The sequence below is a fragment of the Fimicolochytrium jonesii genome (assembly GCF_025526975.1).
Source record: "Fimicolochytrium jonesii strain JEL569 chromosome Unknown EV422scaffold_17, whole genome shotgun sequence".
NCBI lineage: Eukaryota > Fungi > Chytridiomycota > Chytridiomycetes > Spizellomycetales > Powellomycetaceae > Fimicolochytrium > Fimicolochytrium jonesii.
Window position 1 is genome coordinate 91,099 of NW_026515684.1, and position 26,635 is coordinate 117,733.

The 26,635-nt window shown below is 53.7% G+C and overlaps 9 protein-coding genes across 9 annotated transcripts; 5 read left to right on the top strand and 4 right to left on the bottom strand.

Annotated features, from left to right (window-relative positions):
• Positions 1–124: 124 nt before the first annotated feature.
• EV422DRAFT_107984 (uncharacterized protein) lies at positions 125–2,851 on the bottom strand. Its single transcript, XM_053064573.1, has 2 exons — positions 2,608–2,851; positions 125–2,532 (listed from the first exon to the last, which is right to left on the bottom strand). The coding sequence occupies exons 1-2, from the start codon at positions 2,790–2,792 to the stop codon at positions 195–197; spliced, it is 2,523 nt and encodes an 840-aa protein (XP_052924206.1). The 5' UTR covers positions 2,793–2,851; the 3' UTR covers positions 125–194.
• Positions 2,852–6,799: 3,948 nt separating this feature from the next.
• Positions 6,800–8,677, bottom strand: EV422DRAFT_108444 (uncharacterized protein). Its single transcript, XM_053064576.1, has 6 exons — positions 8,451–8,677; positions 8,035–8,385; positions 7,876–7,964; positions 7,796–7,810; positions 7,453–7,723; positions 6,800–7,388 (listed from the first exon to the last, which is right to left on the bottom strand). Exons 1-6 carry the CDS (start codon positions 8,523–8,525, stop codon positions 6,981–6,983), a joined length of 1,209 nt encoding a protein of 402 aa, XP_052924207.1. The 5' UTR covers positions 8,526–8,677; the 3' UTR covers positions 6,800–6,980.
• Positions 8,678–9,326: 649 nt separating this feature from the next.
• Positions 9,327–10,628, top strand: EV422DRAFT_497775 (glycolipid 2-alpha-mannosyltransferase-domain-containing protein; the record flags this gene model as incomplete). Its single annotated transcript, XM_053067968.1, has 3 exons — positions 9,327–9,487; positions 9,571–9,892; positions 9,975–10,628. The coding sequence occupies 3 exons, from the start codon at positions 9,327–9,329 to the stop codon at positions 10,626–10,628; spliced, it is 1,137 nt and encodes a 378-aa protein (XP_052924208.1).
• A 165-nt stretch (positions 10,629–10,793) lies between these two features.
• Positions 10,794–13,116, bottom strand: EV422DRAFT_108235 (nife hydrogenase-like protein). The gene is made up of 6 exons (XM_053064574.1): positions 12,655–13,116; positions 12,470–12,571; positions 12,131–12,358; positions 11,277–12,065; positions 11,049–11,210; positions 10,794–10,975 (listed from the first exon to the last, which is right to left on the bottom strand). Exons 1-6 carry the CDS (start codon positions 12,851–12,853, stop codon positions 10,959–10,961), a joined length of 1,497 nt encoding a protein of 498 aa, XP_052924209.1. The 5' UTR covers positions 12,854–13,116; the 3' UTR covers positions 10,794–10,958.
• Positions 13,117–14,150: 1,034 nt separating this feature from the next.
• On the top strand, positions 14,151–15,303 carry EV422DRAFT_497942 (kinase-like domain-containing protein; the record flags this gene model as incomplete). The annotated part of the gene is made up of 4 exons (XM_053067976.1): positions 14,151–14,304; positions 14,381–14,613; positions 14,679–14,935; positions 15,012–15,303. 4 exons carry the CDS (start codon positions 14,151–14,153, stop codon positions 15,301–15,303), a joined length of 936 nt encoding a protein of 311 aa, XP_052924210.1.
• Positions 15,304–16,068: 765 nt separating this feature from the next.
• Positions 16,069–17,119, top strand: EV422DRAFT_534382 (uncharacterized protein). The gene is made up of 2 exons (XM_053070663.1): positions 16,069–16,752; positions 16,825–17,119. Exons 1-2 carry the CDS (start codon positions 16,087–16,089, stop codon positions 16,897–16,899), a joined length of 741 nt encoding a protein of 246 aa, XP_052924211.1. The 5' UTR covers positions 16,069–16,086; the 3' UTR covers positions 16,900–17,119.
• A 273-nt stretch (positions 17,120–17,392) lies between these two features.
• Positions 17,393–21,246, bottom strand: EV422DRAFT_579404 (Hsp70 protein-domain-containing protein; the record flags this gene model as incomplete). The annotated part of the gene is made up of 5 exons (XM_053073317.1): positions 21,182–21,246; positions 20,974–21,114; positions 20,161–20,763; positions 18,660–19,872; positions 17,393–18,583 (listed from the first exon to the last, which is right to left on the bottom strand). The coding sequence occupies exons 1-5, from the start codon at positions 21,199–21,201 to the stop codon at positions 17,393–17,395; spliced, it is 3,168 nt and encodes a 1,055-aa protein (XP_052924212.1). The 5' UTR covers positions 21,202–21,246.
• A 1,545-nt stretch (positions 21,247–22,791) lies between these two features.
• Positions 22,792–24,030, top strand: EV422DRAFT_478633 (STE like transcription factor-domain-containing protein; the record flags this gene model as incomplete). Its single annotated transcript, XM_053067270.1, has 2 exons — positions 22,792–23,766; positions 23,830–24,030. Coding segments are annotated over 2 exons (1,176 nt in total), but the record flags the coding sequence as incomplete, so codon positions are not given.
• Positions 24,031–25,147: 1,117 nt separating this feature from the next.
• Positions 25,148–26,578, top strand: EV422DRAFT_534387 (uncharacterized protein). The gene is made up of 5 exons (XM_053070664.1): positions 25,148–25,637; positions 25,711–25,838; positions 25,983–26,118; positions 26,188–26,288; positions 26,360–26,578. Exons 1-5 carry the CDS (start codon positions 25,464–25,466, stop codon positions 26,421–26,423), a joined length of 603 nt encoding a protein of 200 aa, XP_052924214.1. The 5' UTR covers positions 25,148–25,463; the 3' UTR covers positions 26,424–26,578.
• The last annotated feature ends 57 nt before the right edge of the window (positions 26,579–26,635 follow it).

Sequence of the window (26,635 nt, forward strand, 5' to 3'; positions counted from 1 at the left end):
GATTTCGCATATCACTTTGGAACGCTGGAGACTGAGATTTGCAGTAGGAGACTGAAATTCGATTCGAAATGCGATCTATTACATTATGGTAGGTGGTCCTCCTAAAGGACCTTGATAGTACTAAAAGTCTATCTATTCAGATGGAGTCTATCTAGTCCATGTATGAGTGTCGGGTATACAATGAGGCAATTAATCTAAGCCTTGATGGCAATATTGGAGAGAGTCACACCGCGGTCGGTGACACCGCCGTCGGAGGTGAACTCGAAGGTCAGCTCGTAGGCGCCATTCAGGTTGCTGATGTCGAAGGAGACGGACTCAGCGAACTGGCCAGACTTCTTGTAAATGACAACTGGCGCGGCATTGGTGGTGGAATCGCGGACGTAGACGGTCAAGTAGTCGTAGTCCTGTTCGGTGGCACCGTCAACGTCGAAAGACAGGGTTCCGGAACCGGGAAGCTTGGTGAAGAGAGTGAAGGCGGAGTTGGTGTTGTCGACGTATTGCTTGCCGTTTCCGACGGTGAGCTTGCCACCGTTGATCTGGAAACCGTTGGCAGCGGGAGTGTTAAGGTTGTAGACGACGGCGTACTTCTTGTCGGCAGCAGTGTTGGCGAATTTGTAGGTCTGACCGGCAGAAACCTTCAGGTAGTCGGAGGGGCCGGGCTGAACGCGAGCGGTACGGTGAGTCTTGAGGACCTTCTTGTCGTCAGCGTTGTAGCCGGTGATGGTGTAGGTGGTGTATCCGAAGGCGGTGAGAGGGCCCTTGCTGGAGAGGACACCCTTGGTGCGGCCGTGGACAGGGCTGGGGGAGGCGCGGGCGACTTCCTTGCCGGCGGCATCCTTGACGACGAGAAGCTTGATGTCCTGGGATGTGTAAGGGAAGGCGAGTTTCTGGCCGATGAAGCCACGGGTGGTGTCCAACGGGCTCTGGAAGAAAAGCTTAGCGGTGTTGGACTTCACACCCTTCTGCTTCAAGTAGTCAGCGATCTTGTCGAACTGGGTGCTGGAGTTGCTTGAACCAATGACGTCGGCAACGGTCTGCCTAACAACGACGTCGGATGAGATACCGTAATCCTCGATAAGCTTGCCGTTGTTGAGGCCAGAGCGGATGGTGGCCCTCCAAGCGGTCCTGAAGTTTCCAACACCTTTCCTGGTAGCGCCGCTGGCGTCGGTATCCTGGTAAGGAAGAGGCTTGAAAATCTGGGGAGCAGCGACCTGGAAGAAAGATCGGTGCTCAACAACGTTCGCGCCACCAGCGCCCGTAGTCTTGTCTTCGCCGAAAATAGTTGCGAAACCGTTGTCCTTCATGGCGCCAGAGAAAGTGTCGCAAGCAGAGTAGCAGTTGGCGTCAGTGAGGAGACCGACGGGCTTCAAGTACAGGGTGCCGACAGTGTTGACGACCTCGGGGGCGTTGAAGCGAATCGCTGGGGTGTACTTGTCACCGGGCTTGGTTGCGTTGTAGGCAGCGGCCCAGTCGGAACCACCGTAGGGAGACCCCAAGAAGATGGCGGCGTTGTTGGGGTGAACAATCGCGCGACCGTAACCAGGAGCGTAATCGGTGTGCCCGAAGTACTGGGGAAGAGTATCGGCGTAGTTTAAGGAACCACCACCGTTGTCACGAAGGTCAACGAGGACGGCGTCGGTCTCGGCAAAGTCCTCCAAAAGCAGACGGCGAACCTCCCCGAGGGCAATCTCGGAGGTAGGGTCGGCTGCATCGGTGAAGGAGGTCAAACGGATCACACCGAGGTTGCGGCCTCCGTGAGTGTAGTGAGAGTAGAAAACCATCGCGGACTCTGTAGGCTTGTAGGCGATCGCACCAATGTCTGTTGGGAAAGCGTCGAGACCGTTGCTGGGGTCGACACGGGGGTCGATCTTGACGGCGAGGACCTCCTTGGGGCTGCGATCGGGCAATCCGTGGTACTTCTTCTCGGATGTGAGGGAGTTGGTGGGCGCCTTAGAGGCACCACCACCGAGAGGCGCATCAGCAATGCACGCCTTGTTGGCGGCAGTGACCCAGGGAACGGTCACATCGAAGGACTTTCCGTTTCGGGAGAATGTGAACTTGATGGTGTCGTTCTCGGGGGTGGGGTACAGGAGACCGCCGCGTTGGGAGAGCAGGCCAAGGGCAGAGCGGTATCCACCGTAACGGTTAGCACCGCCCACCTTCGCCTTGTTCTTCTCCCAGTGCTCCCTGAAGGACAGACCGTCGATCTTCGTCAGGAGGTCGCCGACCTGCACTTTGGAAGCCTCCGGGGATGCTTGCAGGACGGCGGGAATTGTAGTCAACGACTGCACAACAATCCGGGGGTCAAAGGCGATATCCTTGGAGTCGACGAATTGGAAGCTGAACGGCGTAAGGTATGTGTAACACGACGCCGCACCGGTATTGTAATAGTTCGTGTGGAAATCCCTCAGGCTAAGGAAAAGACCGCTGAGAGCCTCGTTGAAGGCCTTGTTCGACAACTTCGGGGCTTCGTCGACGATTTTGTTGATGCCGGCGATGACGTCCACCCCTACTGTGTCCTTTTTGACATACCTAACGCGTTGAAAGGGATAAGTCGTTAACAATCTGTCGACATGAATTCAATTTTGTGCCTTTCGCCCCGCTTGCCTGTGAGAGTTCACATATAGCATTTCCCTGGCCTGCTTGGCAACCAATGTCTTCTGCTCAGGGGTGTAGTTGGCGTATTCGATTTCCGGACGGACGGTCTTCAGGGGAGCGAAACGGTAGGTAGAAGCTTGGGCCGCTGCGGTGCCTGCCGCGGCCAGCGCGAAGAAGGCAGTCGAGATCAACATGGCGAAGTGGAGGAGACGAACCGGCGTCGGAGATTAAAAGGTAGGGTACTAGAGGTGGTCGCGGGAAAGGAATCAAGGATTAGGAGGCAATGTGGGATACTCAAATATCAAAGTGATGGGTTGAGGCGGTGTCCCACGGCTGAAGCGCACTGTCCCACTACTGCCTACCACTATTATATTACCTTATGGGGGTATGGTGGATGTGTCGACGGGGCATGTAAGCCAGGGCGGCTTTTATAGAATTTTGACTCCATGTCTTGTTGAGCTTAGACGCCTGCCAGGACTGTCGCTGCTCGCAATTACACATCTTGACCACGGGTTGGCGGTTTAGGAGGAAAATGTCTTATCGGGTCCAATGTGATGCAAACTCCGGCAATGAACAGTACTACGTAGATTGGCATGGCTGAGTTGAAGCCTCTTCATGACCGCCCATGGCCTGGGGTCATATACAGCCGGTTTGTGGGCGGATTAGGGTCCACAAGTAAGTCGTCCGATAACCCCAACTGGGAGGCGAAAATCAATTCAGCCGCGACGGCCTGACCATCTGTGATCATGAACTCCCAGTCGTCCCAACAGAACAGCAGCTGGGTCATGGAGCCTCGGCAGAATCGACAGATAGCGTGCCGTTGCAATCGGGCGTGCGTTCACGAGGGTGTCATGTTTTCACGGTGTTTTCGTTCAAATGGGCGTAAAATTTGAGGGAAGTTGTTGCCGCGGCGATTGCGTTATTGAGTTCGCTGTTTGCGGAACTCGTGGTTGTATCTTTGCGTTTTTGACGGGTGCAAAGTGTTGAAACAGACAGGCAATCGACATCCGATCTGCTGGTCGCGTTGCGATTGCGAAAATTGACCAATGAGAAGCGATTCAGGTGTATTCCGGCGCCGGAAGCGCGCGGGACCGGGAACTCGGAGTACTAACTTTTGACGCCTACGTTATGTCAACTTTCATCAAGTCCCTGAATGCTTCGGCCGTCAACCATGCCTATTCCATCGCCTGTCAAAACCCATACGTTATTGGTACAGTACATATGCGCACAGAATGCTGCATGGCAGACTGCCGCATGGAACGAACGCCATGGGCATCATATTTACTACAGTAATGACGACTCGCACTCGCAATATCAAGTCTGTAATTCTGGCATAGCGACTTTCGCCAAGAAAGATGAAAATGAACGGGTTCCATGGAGATTTACGTTACATGACCGTTCACGGAAGAGTCACTAGAGCGATTTCCGTTTTGAGGCTACGGAATCCAGCTGAAACCGTCGCGTCCAACTGCAGCCATGTGGCGCAAACGAGCTTCCTTGCTCGATGTTCCGCTTGGGTCGATCCCCTCATCGCCACTCTCATCGGCACCGTATCGGTAGGATGTTGGGGGCGTTCTCATGACCAGCACGCTGGACAACCTGCTGCGGATAGAAGCAGTACGTCCTATCACGGAAAAGTGAGAGATTGGACCTGGCCTTGCCAAGGTGTGAGAGGGGAGTGGAGGAACAGGTGTCGATGCATGCGAGGTACCCCGGGTCACTTGTTGGCCTTCAATATGCGACCGTTCTGAGATGTGAGGGGCAGGCATGAATATCCTTTCTTTCCAAGACATGTTGGGAAAGGCATAACGCCAGGAAAGACCATCACCATAATCGAAACGAAGTATTGTATATATCACGCGCGCCATCGAGCGTGAAGGATGGGTATATTATCGTGAAACGGCGGAGCACCTCGCGATGAAACAATATGTTCAATGATGAACCCGACGTTCAACCCCTGGCTCGCTTCCGTGCCTCTCGCGCGAGCCGCTCCTCTTCTTCTTCATCCTCCTTGCGAGCAATTCTCGCGCTACGAAAGACGTAGGTTGTTAGCTTGGAATGACTGCCCAAAAGCCAGCAGCTCATCGGTGACCTACCTTCGGGATTCCTCACGCTGGATGGAACGCATATCCGCCTCCATATCACTGTCGTCAAAGTCGTCCATTTGCGTGTACCTACAGATCCCAAGTGTGAGTACCGCGGACTGTTTGCATTCAATCCCACTCGTTCGAACCATACTTACTTCCTCTTATTTCGCCCCAAAATGCTCCAAATAAGATCACCCATCTTGTCTTTGTCCTCCAGATCTTCAAGGGTAACGTCCGATCCTCGGCGGCGCTGGTTGCTAGGTCGAGCGGCCTCGCGGTCATTGCGAGAAGGAGCGTCACGGATTTCATCGGAACTCCTCCGCCGCTTTGCATCTCTCGGCGGCCCCTCGAAGTGACGGGGGCCTCGATCACCTGCAGATTCCCGTCTTTCAAACCGGTCGCGATCTTCTACTGGGCGCCGGACCACACTGGGTCGGCTAGTAGCTGATGTCACGGAGGTAACCGAGGTGACGGAGGTCACAGGAGGCCTCGCTACAGTGCTCTTAACAGTCCTACCGCCGTCCCTCCTGTCCATCGCTTGTCCTTTATTCGGAGCAGCCACACTTGTTGATCCGGGTCGGGACGTGCCATTCGAAGACCGTACGGTTGTCGTGCTGTACTTCGTTTCTGATGCACTAGTCAGGGACGGTGCGCTTCCTTTGCGTGCAAGTTCGAAAGCACTCCTGGGATCGAGGCTGGGGCCGCTCGTCCGGGACACGGACGGTCGATCCTCTGTTTTGGGAACCCTGGAAGTATCTGTGCGTGATGCTTTCGTTGGTGCTTTATCCGGTCGCAGCGGGACTCTAGCCTCTGCAATGCCCTTGCGCGCCATCTCAAACTCGGTCCGTGGATCCGACTTCCTCCGAGCCGGTTCGAGTTCACTCCTGAGGTCCGCCTTCATGCGCGAAGAGACTGGTTCTATCCTGGCACCCTGCGCTGCTCGAAACTCGCTTCGCGGATCTAGTTTAGGGCGGCTGGTACTTGATTCTGCCGTGCTGGGTTTCCGTGGTCGAGATTCGTCTGTCATGCTGGTTTTTCGTGGTTGAGATTCGTCTGCCGTGCTGGTTTTTCTTGGTCGAGATTCCGCTGTCGAGTTCATTTTTGGTCGGGAACTGCTCAGCTCAGCGCTGGATGCCCGTGCCGATTCGAATTCACTTCGAGGGTCTGTCCGTTTTTGAGCAGCTCGCGCGGATGGAAGTGCAGGTGCAGGCTTTCGGGTGGACTCGGGACGGAAAGACCCTGGCCTTGCTTCTGCCCTTGGGCTCGCACTTCGACCTTCAACGCTGTCCCGTTCTCCCGACTTTGCGCCGCGTCCTGATTCTGCCATCACATTCTGGTTTGATGTTTGCTTGGAAATCTTCTCAGCCTCTTTCATGAGACTGAGAAAATCATTCCTGAATCCACCAGTTTTCTTTCCTTCCGGCGCTTTCTTGACGGCTGCCTGCCCCGAGGAGCCGTTTCGCGTAAGCGATCGAGGTCGTGAACTTGTTGCGGCCGGCCGAGGTCTGGCTGACGACGAAGAAGGACGCCTCAAGTCAGCATCACGCTCCCGTTCCGTAGATGCAGCATGCTTCCCTCCTTGCGTAGCGGTACTAACACGGGCCGGACCCTTCACTTGGGGCTTCGCCGCCGCCGCCGCCAGAGCATTCTTCAGCTCTTGTTCTCTTTGATATTCTTCTTGCTTCTTTCGTCGCTCCCGGTGAGCATCCTCTGCCTTCTTTCGCTCTAGATCCGCCTTCTTGCGTTCCAACTCCGCGGTATTTTGTTGTGCCTCAGCAAGCAGTCGTTCGAACTGGATACGGGAAACTGTCAGAGACGATGTGTATAGTAACTAGGATGGCGAGGCACTTACAGATTTATTGTTCATGTGGTGCGGGTTCCGTGATTTCCTTGACCTTGGACTTGGCCTGCTATACTGCTTGCAACCCAGGAAAGCGACTGTGCCGTGTGTACACTAGTTTGTGAGAGATCACCCAGAATGACTGGCTATACTGCTATTGTGTAGATCGTAAAGTGACTTTTTGGACGAGGGTTTCCAAAAGTTCCCACAGCGTCGCCTCCCAAAACTGCTCCCAAAACCCCCAACTCGGAAGACGCGTTCTCCATCACCTCGCGATCTACTCAAAGCAAGTCGCAATGTGTGGCGACAGGCAGACCAGGAACAGTATTGAGGAAGAGGCGAGCGCAAAGTTGCCCGCTAGTACAAAGACGCAGAAGGAAGGAGTATATTCAGCAAAATTATCCAAAACTTTAGGAAAGTTGAATATAAACAGGTATGGTGCATCCCGAACGTCCTCACAGCCTTGCCATGTAACCCTGCCTCTTCGCCGATAGCTTGATGGTTTCCCCTTCTGCGTTCGTCTTCATCCGGAAATCCAATTCAAGCAGCGCGCTCTCGCTCCCGTACATCACCCACACCGTCCAGAAGGCTATTCTCTCCCGCCTCGTTCCTGGTGCTTTCGTAAACTTCGGTTCGTAATATCTCCACCAGAGGCACGAGCGTTTCACCGGTTCGTTTCTCGGGTTCTCCGCTTCCGTTTGCCCTTCTTCGTCCAATTTTCCGGAGCCCGGCTCGGGGTTCACGTACTCGGCCAGGTTGATGTAAGGCAGGCAATGCTTTCTGATGAGGCCCCGCTGCTTGTACGCGCGGGTTTCTCGGACTGCGGGGTCGAGCAATAGAAAGACTGCGGAGAACAGAGCTCCCTGCTCAGTTTAACATTAGCAGTGGCCACTTTCACTTGATATCACCGGCATTTGGTAAACTCACTTGTAATCCAGATGTCAAGTTCGCGAGGAATACAGCCCAGTAAGCGGCGCGCTTGAATTGCGGCGTGGGTTCCACGCCCTCGGCGGTATATAAGTACACGAAAACGTCATAGATCAGGTTCCACGCCTGGCTGCAGAGCGGTACGAGACAATATATGGCAATCCGCGCAATTCCTTGTCTAACATGTCGATCGTTGCTCATGGTTAGACGGGTGTTTGTTGATGTTCCGTCGAGCTTCGACCGATCCTCCGCTAGCGTGCTCCTCTTCCTGCTGCTACTCGTCAAGAGGTACCATACGACGAAAGCTGAGGATGCTGACAATATTGACGACACTGTGACCCACGTATAAAGAAACGCCCTGGAATGGATGTTGAGAGATATGACCGCCAATCTATACTGATTTGGGCTTCACACACGTCATACCATTCGTTAGCGAACAGTTGCTGAGGGGACTCTCCGTTAAACCAGCACTCCCCAATGCCCTTATTGAAGCTTCCGAGCCCCAAGGCGATCTAGAAACCCCGAGTGGAAAAGAGGTAAATCATGCATCAGAGCAAGTAGGATCGTATTCGAACAGCTCACCATTGGGATGGCAACGGATGCGAAAAACACCAGGACGGTGTGACACTTATTCAAGATATCCGCACATCGCGAAAGGTGAAAAGCGAATACGAACAGAAGATTCAAAGCGATGACGGAGGTAGCGAAGACGCTGGCCAGTTCGCTTCCCACCATCAGCGCCATGCCGGCCATGCATATTAGGTCGCTTGGCCTTTGTTGGATGAGGATCAAGGAAGCGCTGTAAATAATCGAACCCCATAGTGATATCCCGGCGAGCCGGAAAGAGACTCGAGAAGCGAGATCCGGTCGCGTCCTTCTGATGTAAATTGCAGTCGAAAGAGCGACAGTGCATAGGATTATCGAACTGGTAGACTGGTGACAAGAAAAAAAGTCAAGCCTAGCTCTGTTTTGTCCTTTAGGCGGCCGAACTCGCTTACCGCAACGTATAGAGCGGGACTTATGGCTTTCTGGAGGGTGTCGACTTCTGACCTCGCTGAAAGTCGTCGGGACATGTCGCCGGTCTTGAAAAATGAGAAGCTACACTAAGAGCGAAGCCGGAGTAGACGGAACGGTTTACTCCAGTCCGGGAGAATCGGCGAGGGGCCACAGGCATCTCGAAGCTTATTCCGTATTCGCTTAGGTTTACCAGGGAGGTGGGTTGAAAGCAGGGTTGGAACGAGGGGAACGAGGGGAACGCTGCCATCATATCGGTAAAATAACTGTATGTAACAGTAGTAAGTAAATTGTCGGCCCAAGTTGGCAAGTGTTTCAAACAGGACGCGCAATTTGCGGCGAAACGCGTTTTTGTCTTTGGTTCACGCTTGGGAAGTTGGGATGGATGGTCCTGATTCCTGGCGTTTGATGACCGTCTATATACTGTGCCAAACCTACGGCCACTTTGATCCTCTTGGCGTAAACTCGTTGTTCGGCCCCCAACCCTCTCGAAACCAACTGTATAAAAGTCAGCGGAACTCTCAGCCGTCCATTGCCCATGCTGTGGTTCACGGGCAACGTTCCCAATCATTCCAGGCACACGACAACATCGTGTATCGAAAAGGTCTGCTGGGAAAAAGAAAACCGCAAGCCTCCTTCAATGTGGGCGAGCACTCCGCCAGTGGGGCGCTTGGCGCCCAACACGCGAAGAAGTAAGGAATGCAGCTTCGTCGGAGGTCGGAGTCGGAGTTTCGGTGTGGGGTATTAACGTGCAGCAACTGTCAAATTGTATATCAGAACAAGTAATATGGATGCTGCTCGCTATTACACTGATGGTATCGGCGGTGTGGAACCATAAGGCGCTTGTACGGCAATACCACATGCTCAGCAGTCCGTTACCGAGCTTCGCCCGGGAGTTGGGCTATTACAACGAGGTGGGCGGAGAGCGCGCCAGCGCTGCTATCGTCATATTGTCGAGGAATAAGGAGCTAGACGACGTGATACATACGCTGAGGACGTTCGAGCCGGTTTTCAATGCCAAGTAAGTGATATAGCGGCATATACTTGTTGACGACCGTACAGTTTCAAGCTCCTGACCAAAGACCCTCTATCAATCACATATAGGTACAGATACCCGTACGTTTTCCTGAACGACAAAAAGTGGGATCCCAGTTTCAAACGGAAAGTGGCCGCATTTCTCTCGGCCGTCCGAGGTGAAAACATCTCGGAATCGGACGATCGCTACCTTCGTTTTGGGCTGATTGAGAAAGAACATTGGTCATGGCCCACGAGCGTCAATGAGAAACGAGCTCGCGCTCATATGGCGCTGGACGCGAAAAACGGCGTGCCGTATGCGGACATGGACAGTTATCACCATATGTGCCGTTACCAGAGCGGGTTTTTCTTTAAGCATGAGCTGTTGAAGGATTTCAAGTACTACTGGAGGGTATGCAGATTTGGCATGATCCCTCATGAGCGTGCCGGCTCTTGACGCATTCTTATCAATCTATTCTTGCGAACCCTACTAGGTTGAGCCAGACGTGGACTATTACTGCCCACTCTCCTACGACCCCCTCCTCTACATGCAAAAAACCAACAAGAAATATGGCTTCAACATCGTCGCGCCCGAGTTCATGGCTACCGTCCCATCCCTCGGCAAAACGGTCAAAGCCTACATGGCCGACCAAAACATCACCTCGATACCCGACACGCTCTCCCTGATGTGGGATATGACAGCCGACGATTACAACGGCCTGCATTTCTGGTCAAACTTTGAAATCGCGTCGCTGGACTGGTTCAGATCGGATGAGTACACTAAGCTGTTCAATTACCTCGACGCGACGGGTAACTTCTACTACGAGCGGTGGGGCGACGCGCCCGTGCATTCCGTCGCCGCTGGGGTGCTGTTGAAGCCAGACGAGCTGCATTATTTCGAGGATATCGGGTATCGGCATGGCGACCGCGTCCATTGCCCCGCTGTGAGGGAACGGGAGGGCGTGTATGGCCCGTGCGCTTGCAATTTGGAACGGTTAAAGAAGACGTGGGTCAAGTGGGGGATCTGGGCCTACTCGGATTCGTGGATGGAGATGCTCAAAAAGTGGAACGCGTGGGCTGTGGTGCACCAGTCTGGGGAAAGCACGTTGGGCCCGGATAATGGACCTACGGACCAGGCAGGGCCGTAGTGAGGGCATTTCCGTATCTCCCCCCACCACTACACCCCGGAATACCCATCTCGGTCCCATTCTACTGTAACATATTAGCTTTAATTTCCTTCCCTTCCTGACGCATCCCTTACTATCATTTGAGTCACGCCGGTTCACCAAGTACTCGAATGAACTTGGCAATTTTGGCAATTTTGGAAAAAAAAAAACGAGGGAAAATAAACAAAATTTGTAACACGAAGTGAAATGACACTGTAGCAAATAGACCGTAGCAGCCTATGCTGGAGTGCATTTTTGATATCAATGAAGGAATGTCTGGTATCTGATTTGGGTTTGCTGCGATGCTATCACTTAACGATCGATTTCACCTGAATGGAGAAGGAGGATTTAATATCTGTTCGCGTCATTCCCGTCTCAACCAAAGGACTATATGAGACTTACCGAACACAACATCCAGAGTTCCAATGATCGTGACAGCATCAGCCAGGAAGTGACCCTTGCCGATGAAATCGACACCAGCCAAATGTGGGAATCCAGGTGCACGGATGTGGCACCTGTATGGTCGACTTGACCCGTCTGAGACCAGGTACACTCCGAATTCACCTATATTCGACGAACGAGTTTAGTGTCTCAGCTACTCCCTATAAATCGAGGAAAACTTATGCCTACCTTTTGGCGCTTCAACGACCGTGTAGGTCTCTCCAGCCGGCACAGAGTAACCCTCCGAGTACAGCTTGAAGTGGTGAATCAACGCCTCCATACTCTCCTTCATCGTCGCACGAGATGGAGGCGCGATTTTGTTATCCTCCACCTTGACGGGTCCCGGGGGCATTTTCTCCAGACATTGCGAAATGATCCGCAAACTTTGACGCATCTCTTCAACACGGCACAAGAACCGGTCGTAGCAATCGCCATTGGTTCCAATTGGAATGTCAAACTCCATGTCGGCGTAGGCGTCGTATGGCTGCTCTTTACGCAGGTCCCACGCGATGCCGGATCCGCGCAACATGACTCCGGAGAAGGAATATTCGATGGCCTGCTCGGCGGTGACTTTGCCGATATCGATCAAACGCCCCTTCCATACACGGTTGATAGAGAGCGCCTCCTCCAGCTCATCTACACGGGCGTTGAACTGCACAGCCCATTTGTGGATATCGTCCATCAGTCCAATAGGCATGTCGAGGGCGACACCGCCTGGCCGGACGTAGGCGGCGTGCATACGGGCTCCGGACACACGCTCGTAGAACTCCATGAGCTTCTCACGCTCCTCGAACATCCACAAGAAGGGGGTCAGAGCACCGACATCGAGGGCGTGCGTGGTCAGAGCCATGATGTGGTTGAGAATACGGGTGATTTCGGCAAAGAGGGTGCGGATGTATTTGGCGCGAGCGGGGATTTCGATGTTGAGGAGCTTTTCAACGGCAAGAGAGTAGGCCTGTTCGTTCGTCATCATAGACACTATCGGCATCATCTATGGTAAGTTGCATGAACTCCCTGCGACTAGAAGAGCAACAGCTACCAACCATAGTCAAGACGGTCAAAGTACGGCAAAGATTGCAGGTACGTTTTGTACTCAATGAGCTTCTCTGTTCCACGATGCAGCAATCCAATGTGCGGGTCGGCGCGAACAATTATCTCTCCCTTCAGCTCAAGAATCAGACGCAACACTCCGTGGGCGGCAGGGTGCTGGGGTCCAAAGTTGATTGTGAAGGTGTCCAAGCTCACATCCTCGCCCTCGTAATATGGAATCTCTGTAACGAGCAATGTATGATCCATTAGCGTCTACCTTCCTGACTGCTCCCCCCCCCCCCCCCCCCACTCCCTTATTTGTGCGTATTCCTCTCCAGAAACTGTAAACATACCGACAGCCTGTGCAAGTTGACGGGTTTTTGGCGGCACGAACCACCGCGACGTGACAGCGTACGTCTCAGGGTGCATGATGTTCTGCTTAGTCGTCGTCTTAGCTGCAGTAGGCAAAACAAACTATAAATCTTCCGTCCCTCTTCCGCGCTTTCCCACTGCAATTCCTCAATCTCCACTGACGCACCTCCTCTGGTGGCCTGACTGACAGGCGAGTTCACAGGCCCTAGCGACCGCTGCTCACGACCGAAAGAGGGGTTGACCTTTGTCAGAGCGCTAACGGCAGGTACTGTGAGAGACCGCGCATTCGGCTTCATAGGGCCAATAGCGGCGCGAGTCGCCGCGGAAAAGACCGATCGGTTGAAGAGAGGGTTTATGGCCGGCATTCTGTTCCTATTTGAGATTCCTAGAAGATCGGGATGTGTGTGGAAAGCTCTCGCTGTACTGTATTCACAGAATATTTGATAGATGCGCGCCGTCGTCGTCGGGCGCTAGCGGGAAGCTGTGGTTGACTTGCAACAAAAGGCGGCCGCTGTAAGGACTCCACTCGTGAACAAGGGATCAAAGTATACCGCCAGTCAGCTCACTCTCAAAGATATCAGAGGCAACAGTGACGGACGAGGCCCTGGTATTCCTGCGATGCCGCCAGCTGATGTTGAACGCACACGATTGGAGTGCTGGCTTGGAAGCGGAAGAAGTTGGACAGACGAATCAGTCACGTGGCTGGCATATCTTTTTATTTTCATTATTGTTCCACCTGCCCCACACACAGAAATCACCGAAATTGTGTACACACAAGCGTTAACTGGGAAGCCGACTGAACCCAATGGAGATTAAGGATCACATCGAATGCGAATCGCTAGGGGACATCAAGAGAATCAGAAGGCCTTGCAAGCAAAGGGGGGGCTGTCCAGAAGTCTGATTCTCTTGATGCGTCCCGATCTTTGCTGGTCTTCAAGTCTACCACAAGCTTCCGATTAACCCTGAACTTGAATGTGACACTCATTGTCGGCAAACTCCTTCAACCTCACTTCAACTTCAAGTTAGGGGGCAGTGCGATTGCGTTCGAGTTTCTGTTCGCAGGGAAAGGTCGACGCCACGCACTTTCCCGAAGTGACGCTATTTCCGGAGAGGCGAGGCGAACGCGTTCAGACGGCGTCAAGTGCAGCTCTGAGTGCAGCTCCCCCCACTTTTTTCCCATAACGGAAACTCAGTGACTTGAGGTCATCCCCCAGTAACCCCGCCCAGCTGTCGGCAACTCTTAGCCTGCCCTTTCGCAACCCCTTCATCGCAAGAGGTGTTAGGAGACGGCAAACGTTGACCTTTTCCAAGTCGTTATAAGCGCCGTCGCGCTCTTTCCTTCGGTGGCCGCACCGCAATTCGAAACGCACGCTTGTGGCCTACAAGGTTCCACCCCCATAAAAACTACACACGAAGAAATGGTCCGGATTGCCGAGAGGTGGGACGTCTATGTAAGTATTTCAATGGGACTAGGCGAGGTGGAAGCCTAGTATGCGAGTGACGGCCGCCTTTTGCGCCGTAGGCGCAAGAAATACAAGCTACCGAGGAAGAAGCTTGACGATGGCTAGTGGTAGCGATGCCCGCACCGAGGGCGTGAGAGTGCTTGAGCACAGAGAGAGCTAGCGAGCCTATCAGCGCGCGGGAAAGCATCGTATTTCACTCATGCATGTCATCATCTCACACACTGTTTGGCAGGAAAAAATCGGATCGGGGAGTTTTGGAGAGGTCTTTGCCGGAGAGGATGTGCAAACGCATGAGAAGGTCGCTATCAAGCGAGAATCATCCTCAGCCCATGTGCCTCAACTACAACACGAATGTGAGTATCTCTCCTGTATTTCCGTCGTTTTCGGTTCTCAGACGGGAATCTGACTGTACGCGCTCATTTCCGAAAGATACGATGTATCAGGAGCTGTTGGACGTCGTAGGATTCCCGAGGGTCATCTATGGAGGAACGGAGGGACAGTACCATGTCATCGTGATGGAGCACCTCGGTCCAAGTTTGGCGGCTCTTCAAGCGGCATCACCTGGTGGACGGCTTCCTCTGAGAACGGTGGCATATTGCGCGCTTCAAACTCTGCAAAGATTGAGGGTACTGCATGAGCGTGGGATTGTCTTTCGTGATGTGGTGAGTTGTTTACCCGAAGCCTTGTATGACGTGTTCTCTTCTCCTAATCGCTGACCGCGAACCAGAAATCGGGACAATTCTGTGTTGGTCGTGCAGGGGAAGACATTACCCGATCACCAACGATCTATATGATTGATTTCGGGCTTGCCGCCTGGTACATCAACGACTCCGGTCAGCACATCCCTGGCAAGAAGATAGACTTGAAAAGGTCAAAGACAGGAACCGCGCGATACGCCTCATTGAATGTGCATCGCGGCAAGGAACATACTCGGCGGGATGACATTGAGTCGCTGGCTTATGTTCTTATCGAGTTAGTGAAAGGGTACGTCGTTGAGATTGATGAAACACGTATTATTTGAAGGCACCCATCCCAATCAATGCCCTCATCGCTTGAGCAGACGCCTGCCATGGTCCAACCTCCGAGCCCTGAGCTCTCGCGAAGGCTGGAAAAAGACCATGTCAATGAAAGAGCAAACCCTCATCTACGAACTAGCCTCCGGTCTCCCCGACGCGTTCGGTCTGCTACTGGAGTACGCGCGCGAATTGGAGTTCACCGACACACCCGACTACAACTGGATGGAGAGGCTGTTTGCCGACCTGTATCAGAAACTCAGTCCGCGTGGACCGGGAGAGGAGGGTGAACGGCCGCTGGTGTGGGGAGTTGAGGCTGAGCCGAACGGGGGATGGTAGAGGGCCAGCTTGACGGTCAGCTTTGACAGTTCAGTTGACGATTCGCTTTCCTGATCTATCCGACGTACGAGATCTCTCGCTTTGCTCTCCCATTGCCTCGGCCAGTCAACCTTTATGCCCGCAGCAAAGGCTGCTCCATTCAAGAGGTTCTCCGCATGCCTTTTCCTGCAAAGAATGCATCAAACTCTGTCACGCCGCATCATGGACGCAAACCCTCGGACGCCGCATTCTGCTTCGCCAATCGATCCGTGAACCTCCCGGATGGCGTCGCGTTGGCTCTCATCCCATCTGCGTTGCGTGTGCTCACTCTCAGCAAGCGGTGCACACGCCGCGTCTCAAGACGCCCGCCTGCCGATACCCCACCATCACCCCACCTCGCGAGCAGAAGGACAAGGAGAATCACATTTTCTCCACGGGACCATCACATTGCAAATTCGCAGTTCACTGTTCGATATCCCTCGCATACCACCTGCGAAACTTCCTTCCTTTTTTTAGCCGGTGGGTTATCAGTTGGCGTGGCTTCATCTTCCGATGCGTGTCATCCATACCCTCTCTTCTTTTGGCGTAACGGCGTGGCGAAAACCCCTCCCTTTACACTCCCGTATACTCTCTGGCCCTCCCTCTTTTTTGGACTTTGGGTTTGGTTTTGGTTCTGGTTCTGGGAGTGTTCTGTGTATAACCGTATTTCCACCCTGTGTCTGGCATACGTTGTGCATACATATCTTATGATCTTCTGCAGTTTAGAGCTTTACTGGTTGATGATACCATTTTGCAAAGCGATTGATGTGGGAAAAGAAGTCTGGAGAGAACGCGTCAAGAACTCTCCCGGGCCCACAGCCTTGTGAACGCCAAGACCTTCCACAGCTCTTCACTCCATCCCTCATGTCTGAGAAAAACATCACCACAAAACCCATCCTAAGATCCCACCGCTCCCTCCTCCTCCTCCCACTCCTCCTCACAACCCTCCTCTGTGCACTCCTCCTCCTCACGCGTCCATTTGCCCTCCCATCCACCCTCTCCCCCGCCAACCCCCACACCGTCATGTCCACCCCCAACAACAACGACGCCTCCACGCCCGATATCTCAACCTACGCCGCAGAATACCAATCCCTCCGCACTCGCAAAGGCCATTTCGGCGGCGGCGAACACGATGTTGATGTCGACAAGTTTAACGGCAGGAAACACGTCACGATGAAACATCTAGCGGAGACCTTGGGTGTGAAGGGAACGCCGGCGGTGAAGGTGTTGGAGGCAATGGGTGCGCCGGATGAGATTGTGCCAAAGAGTGGGGGTGGGAATATTCAGGCGGAGAGTGTGGGGCCTTTGGATGGTGAGGGTTTGGCAACCGGGATGCCTGGCCCGGTTTTGGGGGGTGGTGAGGCGGGTGCGGTGGCTGCGGCTGGGGCGGGTGAGACGTATTATCTTGTTTATTATTGGAGGGGACGTCATGTAAGCCTTTTTGTTGTCTTTGATCTCTGGCAAGGACGATGCATCTCATCATTTTTGGCGTTTTCGTTTCAGGACTATGTTTGGTTCCTTGTCGGCGCCAAACATGAGACTGTCGAAGGATACGGGTGGTATGCGGCCGGCGACTGAGTCTTCACGCACCTTTCTCGGAGAGCCCCGACAGTCCTCTGAAGTTTTAGTACGAGTACGAGACTTCCTTTCAATATGTACATAGGTTTTCATTCCCAACAAAATATCGAAATTTGTGCCGTTCCTTTGATGTGACCGCGGCGAGGAGCTTTGAAGCGCGGGATGAGTGACCTGTGCACATGTGACGCCTGAAAGCGAAGTACAGCACCATCCAACAACCTCATACTTCTCTTCGTCCCATTCAGGTAAGAACCAAAGAGGAAACAGCAGGTGTGGCGACACGTCGCAGCGCAATGCAGATTCGAATAATAAGAGACATATTCTAGTTGGAGTAAATACTTGCAAAGAGATTGATACTAAATACGGGGTGAAGGAGATATACAAACACAAGTAAGAAGACATATGTAATGTAGCAACAGAAGGCGCCGTCAATACAGGGTGAACCCCATTCAGGACGACGCAGTAACAATAGCTTGAGACTAGCGACTCTACCCTAGTCAACATCCATACGGTCATCCGCCTCCTTGTCGGCCTTGGCATCCCCCTCGGGCTTAGGCGTAGCAGGCTTCTCATCCTTCGTAGCCTCCTCCTTCTTGGGCTCCTCCTTAGGCTCCTCCTTCTTGGGCGCGGGCTTGGGTCTGCTCAAAATGGGGTTGACAATGAGGTGCAGGTACTCGCGCTCCTTCTGGAGCTGGTCGATGGTGACGGCGGGATCTTGGTGCTTGGGCTGCTCGTTAGTCTTGGCGATCACGTCGTTGAGCCATGCGAGCTTTGTCTGGCACTCCTTGACGACCTTGTCGAGGTCCTCCTTGGCAATGTGGGCGTACCGGTCATCGCCAGCGGTGGTGTTGACGATCACGGAGTTGATATACTCGCGCAATTGCTTTTCTGTCCGTGGGCGCTCCTCACGCTCGAGGAAGCGGCGCTTGACAGGGTCTCCGACCTTCTGCAGGCCAGCGAGCTTCTCAGCGTAGACGCCCTTGGTGGCGCTCTCGCCCTCTTCGGTGTACAGCCAGTCTTCCATGGCGTTGAGGTCCTTGAGGAATGTCGCCTTGCTGGCTTCTGTAATGAATTCGTTCCAGGCCGAGTCAACCTTGGAGCGCGTGTCGTAGACGTACTCCTCAAGCGCGTTACGGACTTCAGCGGTGTCGATGACGAGACGGTCAGAGACAGCCATTTGACCTTCTTCGTCCTTCCATTTGTTGAGGAGTTCGGCGGGGGCGGCAGAGGTGCGTGCTACGATGGTGAGGTCGTGCTTCTTTATGATACGCTTTGTCTTGGGGCCGTCGCCGGCAGCGGGTTCAGCAGGGCTCTCCGCGGCAGGCGAGTCGACGTCCATGGGAGTGGCCTCATCCTTCTTCTCGGCCTCCTTCTTGGGCTCCTCCACCGGGACGAGCTGTTCCTCGATTTGACTGGCGCTCTCAATGGCGACCAATCCGTTGCCGTCCAAACGCGTCTTGACCTTGATGGTGGCCCTCGCTTCTGGTGCTCCGTTGGCTTGTTCGGTGACTCCACCGACCTTCTTGATGCCCTTCAACGTCCAGGTACCAATTTTGGCACCGATACCTTCGGGGTATGTGCGCTCAGCACGCTTCTCGCTGTACGCAGCGTCGATATCGAGAGAAACGGAGCCTCCTTGAGCGGAGATCTCCTCATCCTTCAACACACGGTAGAATGTGAGAATCTGTAAGTCGAGGGAAAATCAGAAAGGGATAAGTTTTCCATCGATGCGCACCCCGCGAACAAAACCCTCAACGAACCTTAGAGCTGGGGATGGCGTTGCCGATAGGGAAAGCCTCCATCACAGTCTCGGGCTTCTCGCCGTTAGTGGGCGTAGGGACGTGGGCGGCGTCCCAAGACAGCTCCACAGGGTAGCCATTCCAGTCCTGGATCGCGAAATCACGGACCTTGAAGACAGGGGAGATCATGGCGCATTGGAGAGCGCATCCACGAGCGACCGCCTCGTCCTGGTTGAGAGTGGTGGAGAGCTTGTCGGCACCGAAAAGGTCGGCAAGGGTCTGCTTCACCGCAGGGATACGGGTGGATCCGCCAATGAGCTCGACAAAGTCGACCTCCTCAGCGGTAACGCCCGCAGCGTCAAGAGCCGCCTTCAGAGGAGCAGACAGGCGCTGGATCAAAGGAGATGCCCATTCCTCGTAATCGGAACGCTGGACCTGCGCGGACACGTCCTTGTCGTCCATGAGGCACTCAACGTTCAAAACAGTTACGGCATTGGCAGACAAGATCTTCTTGACCTTTTCGCATCCCTGCCTGAGACGGAAGATGGCCTTCGCATTGCTGGCAATGTCAATCTTGTACTTTTCGGTGAATTCCTTGGTGTAGTGCTGAACAAGCACTTCGTCGAAATCACGACCACCGAGGTTGCGGTCATACGCGGTGCCCTTGACGATGAGCTTTCCTTTCACGAAGGAAACGACGGAGATCTGCGTCGAAGAGTAGCCGAGATCGAAGAACACGACGATTCTGGGCTTCGCTTTCGCGTCAGTAGGGTCGGGCAAGTCGACCTTTGTGATACCGTATCCGAGCGCAGACGCTGTTGTGTCGTTAAGGACCTTCAGGACGTTGATACCGGCGACATCTGCGGCGTCGAGGAGAGCTCTCCTTTGGTGCTCAGTGAACCACCCAGGACACGAGATAACGGCATCGGTGACGGGAATACTGATTTCCTTGCTGGTGAACTCCTTGACTTTTGTCAAGAACATGGACGCAAGCTGTGTGAATGTGTACTGACGTTGGTCCTCCTGGAACCACACGGAAGCCGCGACTTCGCCACGCTCGCCTTCGGTGAGGTTGGCGTTGATGAACTTTTTTTCCAGCTTCACATCTGGATCCGAGAACGGCCTTCCGATCAGACGCTTCAATCCTCCGACGGTGTTCTTGAAGTTGGAGATCTCCTGCGTCTTGGCGCTTTCGCCCAAGTAACGCTGCTTTTCTCCGAAGGAAACTAGCGATCTATGGTGTGATAAGAGAGAACGATCGATCAGTGTCCGTTCAAAGAGTCTCACATCAAGTCTCTCATCCCACAGCGGGCTCTCATCCCGCCCCCCGCCATGCTGAGAGATCGCTCCTCCTCAATCGAAGCTTCGGCTTAGCTTCGCACGCCCACAACCAATTTTTCACACCACAGCTCCAACTCCGACCATGATTTCCCCATCCCATCTCTGTGCCCCATTCTGCCCTCCTGTTCCCCAGATATCCACTCCCACGAACGCGCAGGTGATCTACATCTCCGACACTTACGGCGTGGCGCGGTTGGACACTTCGTTGACGATAACATCGATACCCCTGTTGCGCGCGACGGCGACAACTGTGTTCAGAGTTCCGAAGTCAATTCCGACGACGGACATAGTGTTGTGTTTTGGTGCGGTGTCTAGGAGTGGTTCTGGTTGAGCTTTGCGGTCCTTTTTGTGCTGCTGCTGCTTGCTTCCGCGACGACGTTTGCGACGAGAAGGATCTGCAGAAGTACGGCGAAAGAAGTAGAGTGATGCGAGACCGATAACTCCGACAGCAAGAAGGCCTACGACGAGATCAGCTACGATGTTGGTACCCGGGACAGGGATAAAGGAGGCAGCGACAGAGGTGGGAGAGGCTTGAGAAGGAATTTTGCCGAAACCACACGTCGTTGAAAACGATGAGAGATAGTGCAGGGTGTGCGAGAGGACGGTGGATGCAGATATTCTTCTTTGTCTCTCTGGTCGCTGCAGCTTGCTTGCCCGCTGTGCTTTTTTCTCTGCGGTTCTCTCTCTCCGCCTGTTGGCGCGTCGCGGTTGGAGCGATAGTTTACTGTGGTAGTAGCGATGCGAGTGATGATTAGCGCCGGAACCGCGCGCATCGTCTGCGTTTCTGAGCTAGCGTCATTAGGAAATCATCCCCGAATCAACATCTCCCTTCTCAACAAAAATCCATGTGGACCTCGAATCTTCGCAATGCTTCCCCGGCGTTCTGTCATTCTTCCGTAATCCGTAAATAAACCAGTGAATCACGTGGAGTCAGACATAAGGTCATATGACTCGAGCCCCGGTGTTCAAAAGGTTTGTTCTTTTGTGCTCGCACTGATTGGCGCCACCGATGTTGTTGATGTTGTTGATGGTTGTTGCTGTGGCGCTTGGGCCCATCCACCAACATTCCACACCAACATTCCACACGCCATGTGCGATGGGGACCTTTCCTTGAACGATTGGAAGTTGGAACGCACTGGGATCCCGCAGCGCATGAGTCAGGTGTAATTGCGCAGTGTGGCGCTCTTAATTAAGCTCATTACCTCACGCGCGCGTTTTCCATTGGTCTTCTCCCAGCGCGAGTGTCCGCCGCTGAGCTTAGGGAAAGAGCTGAGCTGCGTTCTTACTGGTTTGCACGTTCATCAGCATCATATGTATGCCCTTGTGCTGGCCGGATTTTGATTTTCGCCAGCAACACCTCTCTGTGGGGAAAAAGATTTCAAAGGGGTTGGTGCGTTTCGGTTGCTATTTCCGGCGGCGAAGGAAGGATCCCTTCCTTACTTGCATCCTGCGACACTTCGCGCATACCCCGTCCCTCCCCAGGAAAAAGCTTTTAATAGCCGACGGAGCTGTGCCCGCCCCGGCAATCAATAGATACATTGTTCAACCCCCCTCCCCCCGCCTCGCCTCAAACTTTCCATCAAGCCCGTTTGGCTCCCTCGATTCTAAAACGCCTGTTTCTACCCAGCGCCCCCCTCGGCTCGACGTTTCCTCCTCTTGCTCTTCTCTGACCTTACCTACTCCTGCGAGATCTTCCATCTCTGTCAACCGTCGTCGAAACAACACTTCAAAGCTTCTCTTGTACGGTTTCGTGTGAGAACCCTGCGTCCGCGGCATATCCTCAATCAACAGCACCTTCCACTCTCCCCCCGCATCGGAGGACTCCTTCAAACATACAGAACAAATCTTCACTTTTCCGCGCTTTGCAGAATACTCAACAATGAACGAGTACCAAGAACAACAGAACGGACGGTCAGAAGCCATAGTGTCTGTGGTCGGGGACGCTCAGCGACAAGTTCCACCAGAAGCTCAGTCCAGCTCGACGCAAGGGCCCGTTGCAACGTCGCATGCCAGGGAGCCATCACCGTCGCAGCAACAGCAACACACAGAACAACAGCAGCAGCAGCAAGAAGCGCAGTCGTCAACGCCGGTTCGTTCTCCAACAGGTCCGGTTGCAGCTTCGCGCCCAAGCACCAACGAGTCGACAATTTTCCCACGCATCAGCACCAGCGATCAAGGCCAACGCGACGCGCAGCAGCGATTGCAACCCCAAAACACCACCACCAACCGCAGTGAAGGACAACCTGCGCCAACAGCCACGACGTCTGGTCAGAACCAACTGATTGCACCCACACTCAAAACTCAAGATGGTCCTTTGCGGTCGTCCAACACCGCGACCGCATCAGGTGACGTGCACGGTCAACCCTCGGGTCCTCCGGCACCACGCCAAGTCGTTCAAGCCTTTGTCGAGTCAAGGGCAGTACCAACGATTGGCTTAGGTCAAGATGCTAGGCGGTTATCCGTGGGAGCAGCACAAAGAACCCACGAGCTGGGGAACTTTCAAGCTACTCTCTACTCCACTGGTCTACAGCAATCGCCAGTTCGTCACGACCTAGCGCTTCCGTTACAGCTGAAAACCGAAGGAATTACTGTAGGGAGCAACGCCGCGATTGAGAACTCGATAGGTGCCGTCACTCTGCAGCCCAAGCAGTCGAAGCCGCAACACCACCAGCGACCCATTGCGCCACAACCCCAGGGACAACAAAAGCCAGCCCATAATGAATCTCCTCGGCAGCAAACGCCGCCCGGCGGGAATGCAGACCCAGCCAGCCAGCAAATACCGAACGGAGGAGTAGTTGCAAATCAAGAACTGCTCGATCACCTGAAACTGTTCCTTGCCACTGCACCAACCAATTGGGATCCCGAGCACACGATCAAGCGCTTCACACTACCCAATGGCGAGCACATTTCCTGTGTCCTATGGAACAATCTTTTCCACATCACTGGGACAGACATCGTGCGTTCCTTGATCTATCGATTTGAGGCATTTGGTCGACCGGTGAGCAATGTGAAAAAGTTCGAAGAGGGTGTGTTTTCGGATTTGCGGAATCTCAAGCCGGGCATCGACGCAACTTTGGAGGAGCCGAGATCAGAGTTCTTGGAAATTCTGTACAAGAACAACTGCATCAGAACACAGAAGAAGCAGAAAGTCTTCTACTGGTTCTCTGTTCCGCATGACCGGTTGTTCATGGATGCGTTGGAAAGGGACCTGAAGCGTGAGGCGTTGGGGGTCGAGCCAACTACAGTCGCAACGCACCCCATGCCATTGCTTCCGACCCTGGAGTTGGCCAAGCAGCAATGCATGCCAACGTTGCAACTGGCGCCAGACCTTCTCGGATTCCCCGGCGATTCCAACGTCGCACTGGAAGATTGGATCAACGTCTCCCCAACGAATACTCAGTTCCACGACTCCATTGGCCAGCTCGCTCACGAGTTTCAGGCACAGCAGCACGACGGTTTCTCGTACGATGGATCGCGCAATACGTCGCCGAATTTGTCAATGGGTGCGCCATACCTGATAAACTCGAATTCTCCGGAAATGTCCGTAGGGGCTCCTCCGTCGCTCATGTCGGACGACGACGCTGCATCTCACAATGCAATGTCCCACATGGGGTTGCAGCATCAGATGCCTGGCATACCCGGTTTCGGCGTGTTCAACCTTTTCGAAGGCTCGCCCAATTACAAGCAACGACGTCGGGCGCAGTCCTTGTTCAGCGTTAGCAAGGACATGCCATTGCTTCCGCCAGATTTCCGTCAGGGTGGGGATATCAGCAGAATGGCCAATGCAGTGACGGGTGACTCCTTCAATGGCGTTCAGGTGCCCACTCTACCGTCGAATCACCCTAAGGAGACGACTGAGCGCCGCAACTACCTCTGCTCGTTCAGAGACCTGTCCGGACGAGCTGTGTGCGGGCGGAAGTTCAAGCGATACGAGCACCTTCGCCGGCATATGCGGTGTCACACTGGTGAAAAGCCCTACGTGTGCCCTGTTGCCGGGTGCAACAAGGAGTTCTCGCGCTCGGACAACTTGTCTCAGCATTTGAAAGTGCACAATGGGGCGGCGGAGCGAGCCGAGGCAGCAGCAAACGCGGGAGACTCCGGTTCTCGACAAGGGACGGCCCCGCCGACAACCGCTCCTGAACCTACCGCGATCAAGTCCGTCAACGGGTACAATTCAGGCAGAGGAAACTCTCCAGTTCCGGCGCTCGGAGGACAAGGACTTCCTGTCGAGTTTGCGACTCCCCACCCGCATCCGTTCGAGCACATGCATTCTCAGTCACTCCCCACATCCCCTATCCTCCGCTCCATGGCGTCTTCAGTGGTATATCCCGGTCCAGGCGGCTTCGAGTCGCTACCCGGCCGCGCCGTGCAATCATCCCAACAATTCCCATACCATCATCAGCAGCATCAAATGCCGGCTGACCAGGACCATTTCGCTCAATTCGGATACGGCGGTCTGGCATTGCACAACCAGCAAAATACCATCCAACACCAGCGCTCTCTCTCCTTACCTGCCTCACCGATGCTACACGGCATGCCTCACCCTGGCGGCTTCGGCGGTTTCAACAACCAATTCAGCCTGGCACATCAAGGGCAGCAGTACGCTATGCCCCAGGCGATGAGCTTCGCTACCCCGGGATACCAATTCCCTATGATACAGCCTGGACAGCGCCGCCAAAGTGCCCACGACAGCATGTTCGACATGCACGGAATGCACGGCGGCAACGGTGCACAGCAGAATGGCATGAACAATGGCCAGTCGAACTACGTTTTCGGATAAGAACAATTCTGCGTTCCCGGAATGGGGCCCTTTCCTCCCTCTCCTTTTGCCTACCTAGATGGACCCTTTGGTAGAACGTTTTGGAAGATGAACAGTCCGCTTTCATCTTTGTACATACACACCCCGATCCCCCTTCTTTCATCGTACTTTCGATCCGTTCCATTATCCCGGACATGATTAACAAAGTACAATTTTTGGCCTTTCCTGTCACGGCATTCAATATGAAACATTTACCTGCTTATCATATCTCGTATGGTTTCGTTCTTTGTTGTTAGTCTTCCCGACTATTCCGCTCTGCATTGTCAAAAGCGCCTATTATTCTGCATGAGTCATGTCATCGCGTCTCCACTGCCAGCTTGGGCGCTTCTGAGCAGTGACGCCGTTCAAACTTCAAACCTCATCCCTTCTCTCTAAATCTTGAAAATCGCATCGGCAACAGTTGGTAAGTATGCTCATGCTGAGTTTGAAGAGCTACCAGTGTGTCTGTGGGCTCCCACGGACGTTTCATGGAAGGTGTTTGGAGCGTCTCCTTCCACACCTCTGATTGCACTCAGGAGATCACGAACATCTTGCGTTGCCTCCGTCTCCGTCTGATTTCAACATATGGAGTGGAAAGGAACGGTGGAAGGGAAAGCCGGATAAACGACAGCTGTTGACGAAAGAGCGTTTTTGTCCAGTCCCCCAGAAACGCACAAACGACCGAAATGCCACGCTATCAACCACTCTCCCTGGACCCATCGGAATCGACTCCACACCGACGGTCGAAAACTGCGTTCTACTGCGGCTGGTGCGGGGATGTGATCATTCAGCTGTTCGATAGCATTTCGCATAAGTTCCCGTCGAGGATTGCGTTTGTGGGATATCTGTCGGGCGGCCTGGTACGCCTTGCTTGTTTGGCAGTGTGACCAAGGCGCATCCTCGGACTGAAGGCTGATAACCACTTTCATTCAGTTTGCTGTTGCCTGGTGGACGTTCATTGATGGGCTGACCTATGCACGAACGCGACCAGAACCGTTGCCGGTGTCGACGGGTGTGGAGGATTGGATTCCGGGGATCTTATCGACGTTGGCACTGATTATGTGAGTCTGGACATGGGGGGGGGGGGGGGGGAAACAAGACGATAGGAAGAAGCGGATCGGTTGAACGAGAGAGGCTCATCTCCTCATTAGGATGGGCTGGTTTAACTGAGAACGTATCCTGACTGCGATCCCCTGGCTTTACAGTGTGAATCTTATCGACCGGGAAATGTTGAACAGCGAAGGGGACGGCTCGTTTGGCGGCCCCAACATCGCTACGAGAGCACGGGGATGCGCTTTCGTAGGCGTCTCCATCGCTCTCGGATCTCTTGGTGGCGGATTCGTAAGTACAGGGGCACATTCAAAAAAGGAAATGCCTGAGGAAGGCTGACGAGTGGATTCTTTCCTGCAGGCCGTAACATTTTTGAAGTACATTCTGCAACATCACACATCCGGTGATGAAGCGTACCTCGGTTATTGTATAACTCTGCAGAACATCTTGATCTTTGCCTCGTAAGTGATCCCCCATCCGAGGTACAATCGAAGTGTGAAGATCTCGTCTCTGACACTCATTCCCTCGCCAGATCAATGATTTTATGGTTCGGACGTAATAGTGGGAACGACTCTCAAGCATTCCCAGGATATTGATAGCGTTAATGCGAAACCATGGCCCTAGGTGGTCGGCAACAGATTTTGTACATTCTTAGCAGCCTGAAACCCATTCTCTCCTGCAACATGTTGGCCTTTCCCAAATATAATGGCGCGATGCAGGCATCCTGTACTGCATCGGCCAGTTGACTCGATTATGGTGCGGATGCATTGCAAACGCCTGCCATGGTTTGCGATTTGTGATCCCTGCA

Excerpts from the sequence above, each read along its gene's own strand:
- EV422DRAFT_107984 (XM_053064573.1), bottom strand. The coding sequence starts at position 2,792 with ATGTTGATCTCGACTGCCTTCTTCGCGCTGGCCGCGGCAGGCACCGCA. Across the intron at positions 2,533-2,607 it reads CTATATGTGAACTCTCACAG|GTATGTCAAAAAGGACACAG; the intron begins GCAAGCGGGGCG and ends TCAACGCGTTAG.
- EV422DRAFT_108444 (XM_053064576.1), bottom strand. The coding sequence starts at position 8,525 with ATGTCCCGACGACTTTCAGCGAGGTCAGAAGTCGACACCCTCCAGAAA. Across the intron at positions 7,965-8,034 it reads CATCCGTTGCCATCCCAATG|ATCGCCTTGGGGCTCGGAAG; the intron begins GTGAGCTGTTCG and ends CGGGGTTTCTAG. Across the intron at positions 7,389-7,452 it reads ACTTGACATCTGGATTACAA|GGAGCTCTGTTCTCCGCAGT; the intron begins GTGAGTTTACCA and ends TAAACTGAGCAG.
- EV422DRAFT_108235 (XM_053064574.1), bottom strand. The coding sequence starts at position 12,853 with ATGCCGGCCATAAACCCTCTCTTCAACCGATCGGTCTTTTCCGCGGCG. Across the intron at positions 12,359-12,469 it reads TCAACTTGCACAGGCTGTCG|AGATTCCATATTACGAGGGC; the intron begins GTATGTTTACAG and ends TGCTCGTTACAG. Across the intron at positions 12,066-12,130 it reads CTTTGACCGTCTTGACTATG|TGTCTATGATGACGAACGAA; the intron begins GTTGGTAGCTGT and ends TGATGCCGATAG.
- EV422DRAFT_534382 (XM_053070663.1), top strand. The coding sequence starts at position 16,087 with ATGTGGGAAAAGAAGTCTGGAGAGAACGCGTCAAGAACTCTCCCGGGC. Across the intron at positions 16,753-16,824 it reads ATTATTGGAGGGGACGTCAT|GACTATGTTTGGTTCCTTGT; the intron begins GTAAGCCTTTTT and ends TTTTCGTTTCAG.
- EV422DRAFT_534387 (XM_053070664.1), top strand. The coding sequence starts at position 25,464 with ATGCCACGCTATCAACCACTCTCCCTGGACCCATCGGAATCGACTCCA. Across the intron at positions 25,839-25,982 it reads TCGACGTTGGCACTGATTAT|TGTGAATCTTATCGACCGGG; the intron begins GTGAGTCTGGAC and ends CTGGCTTTACAG. Across the intron at positions 26,289-26,359 it reads AACATCTTGATCTTTGCCTC|ATCAATGATTTTATGGTTCG; the intron begins GTAAGTGATCCC and ends TTCCCTCGCCAG.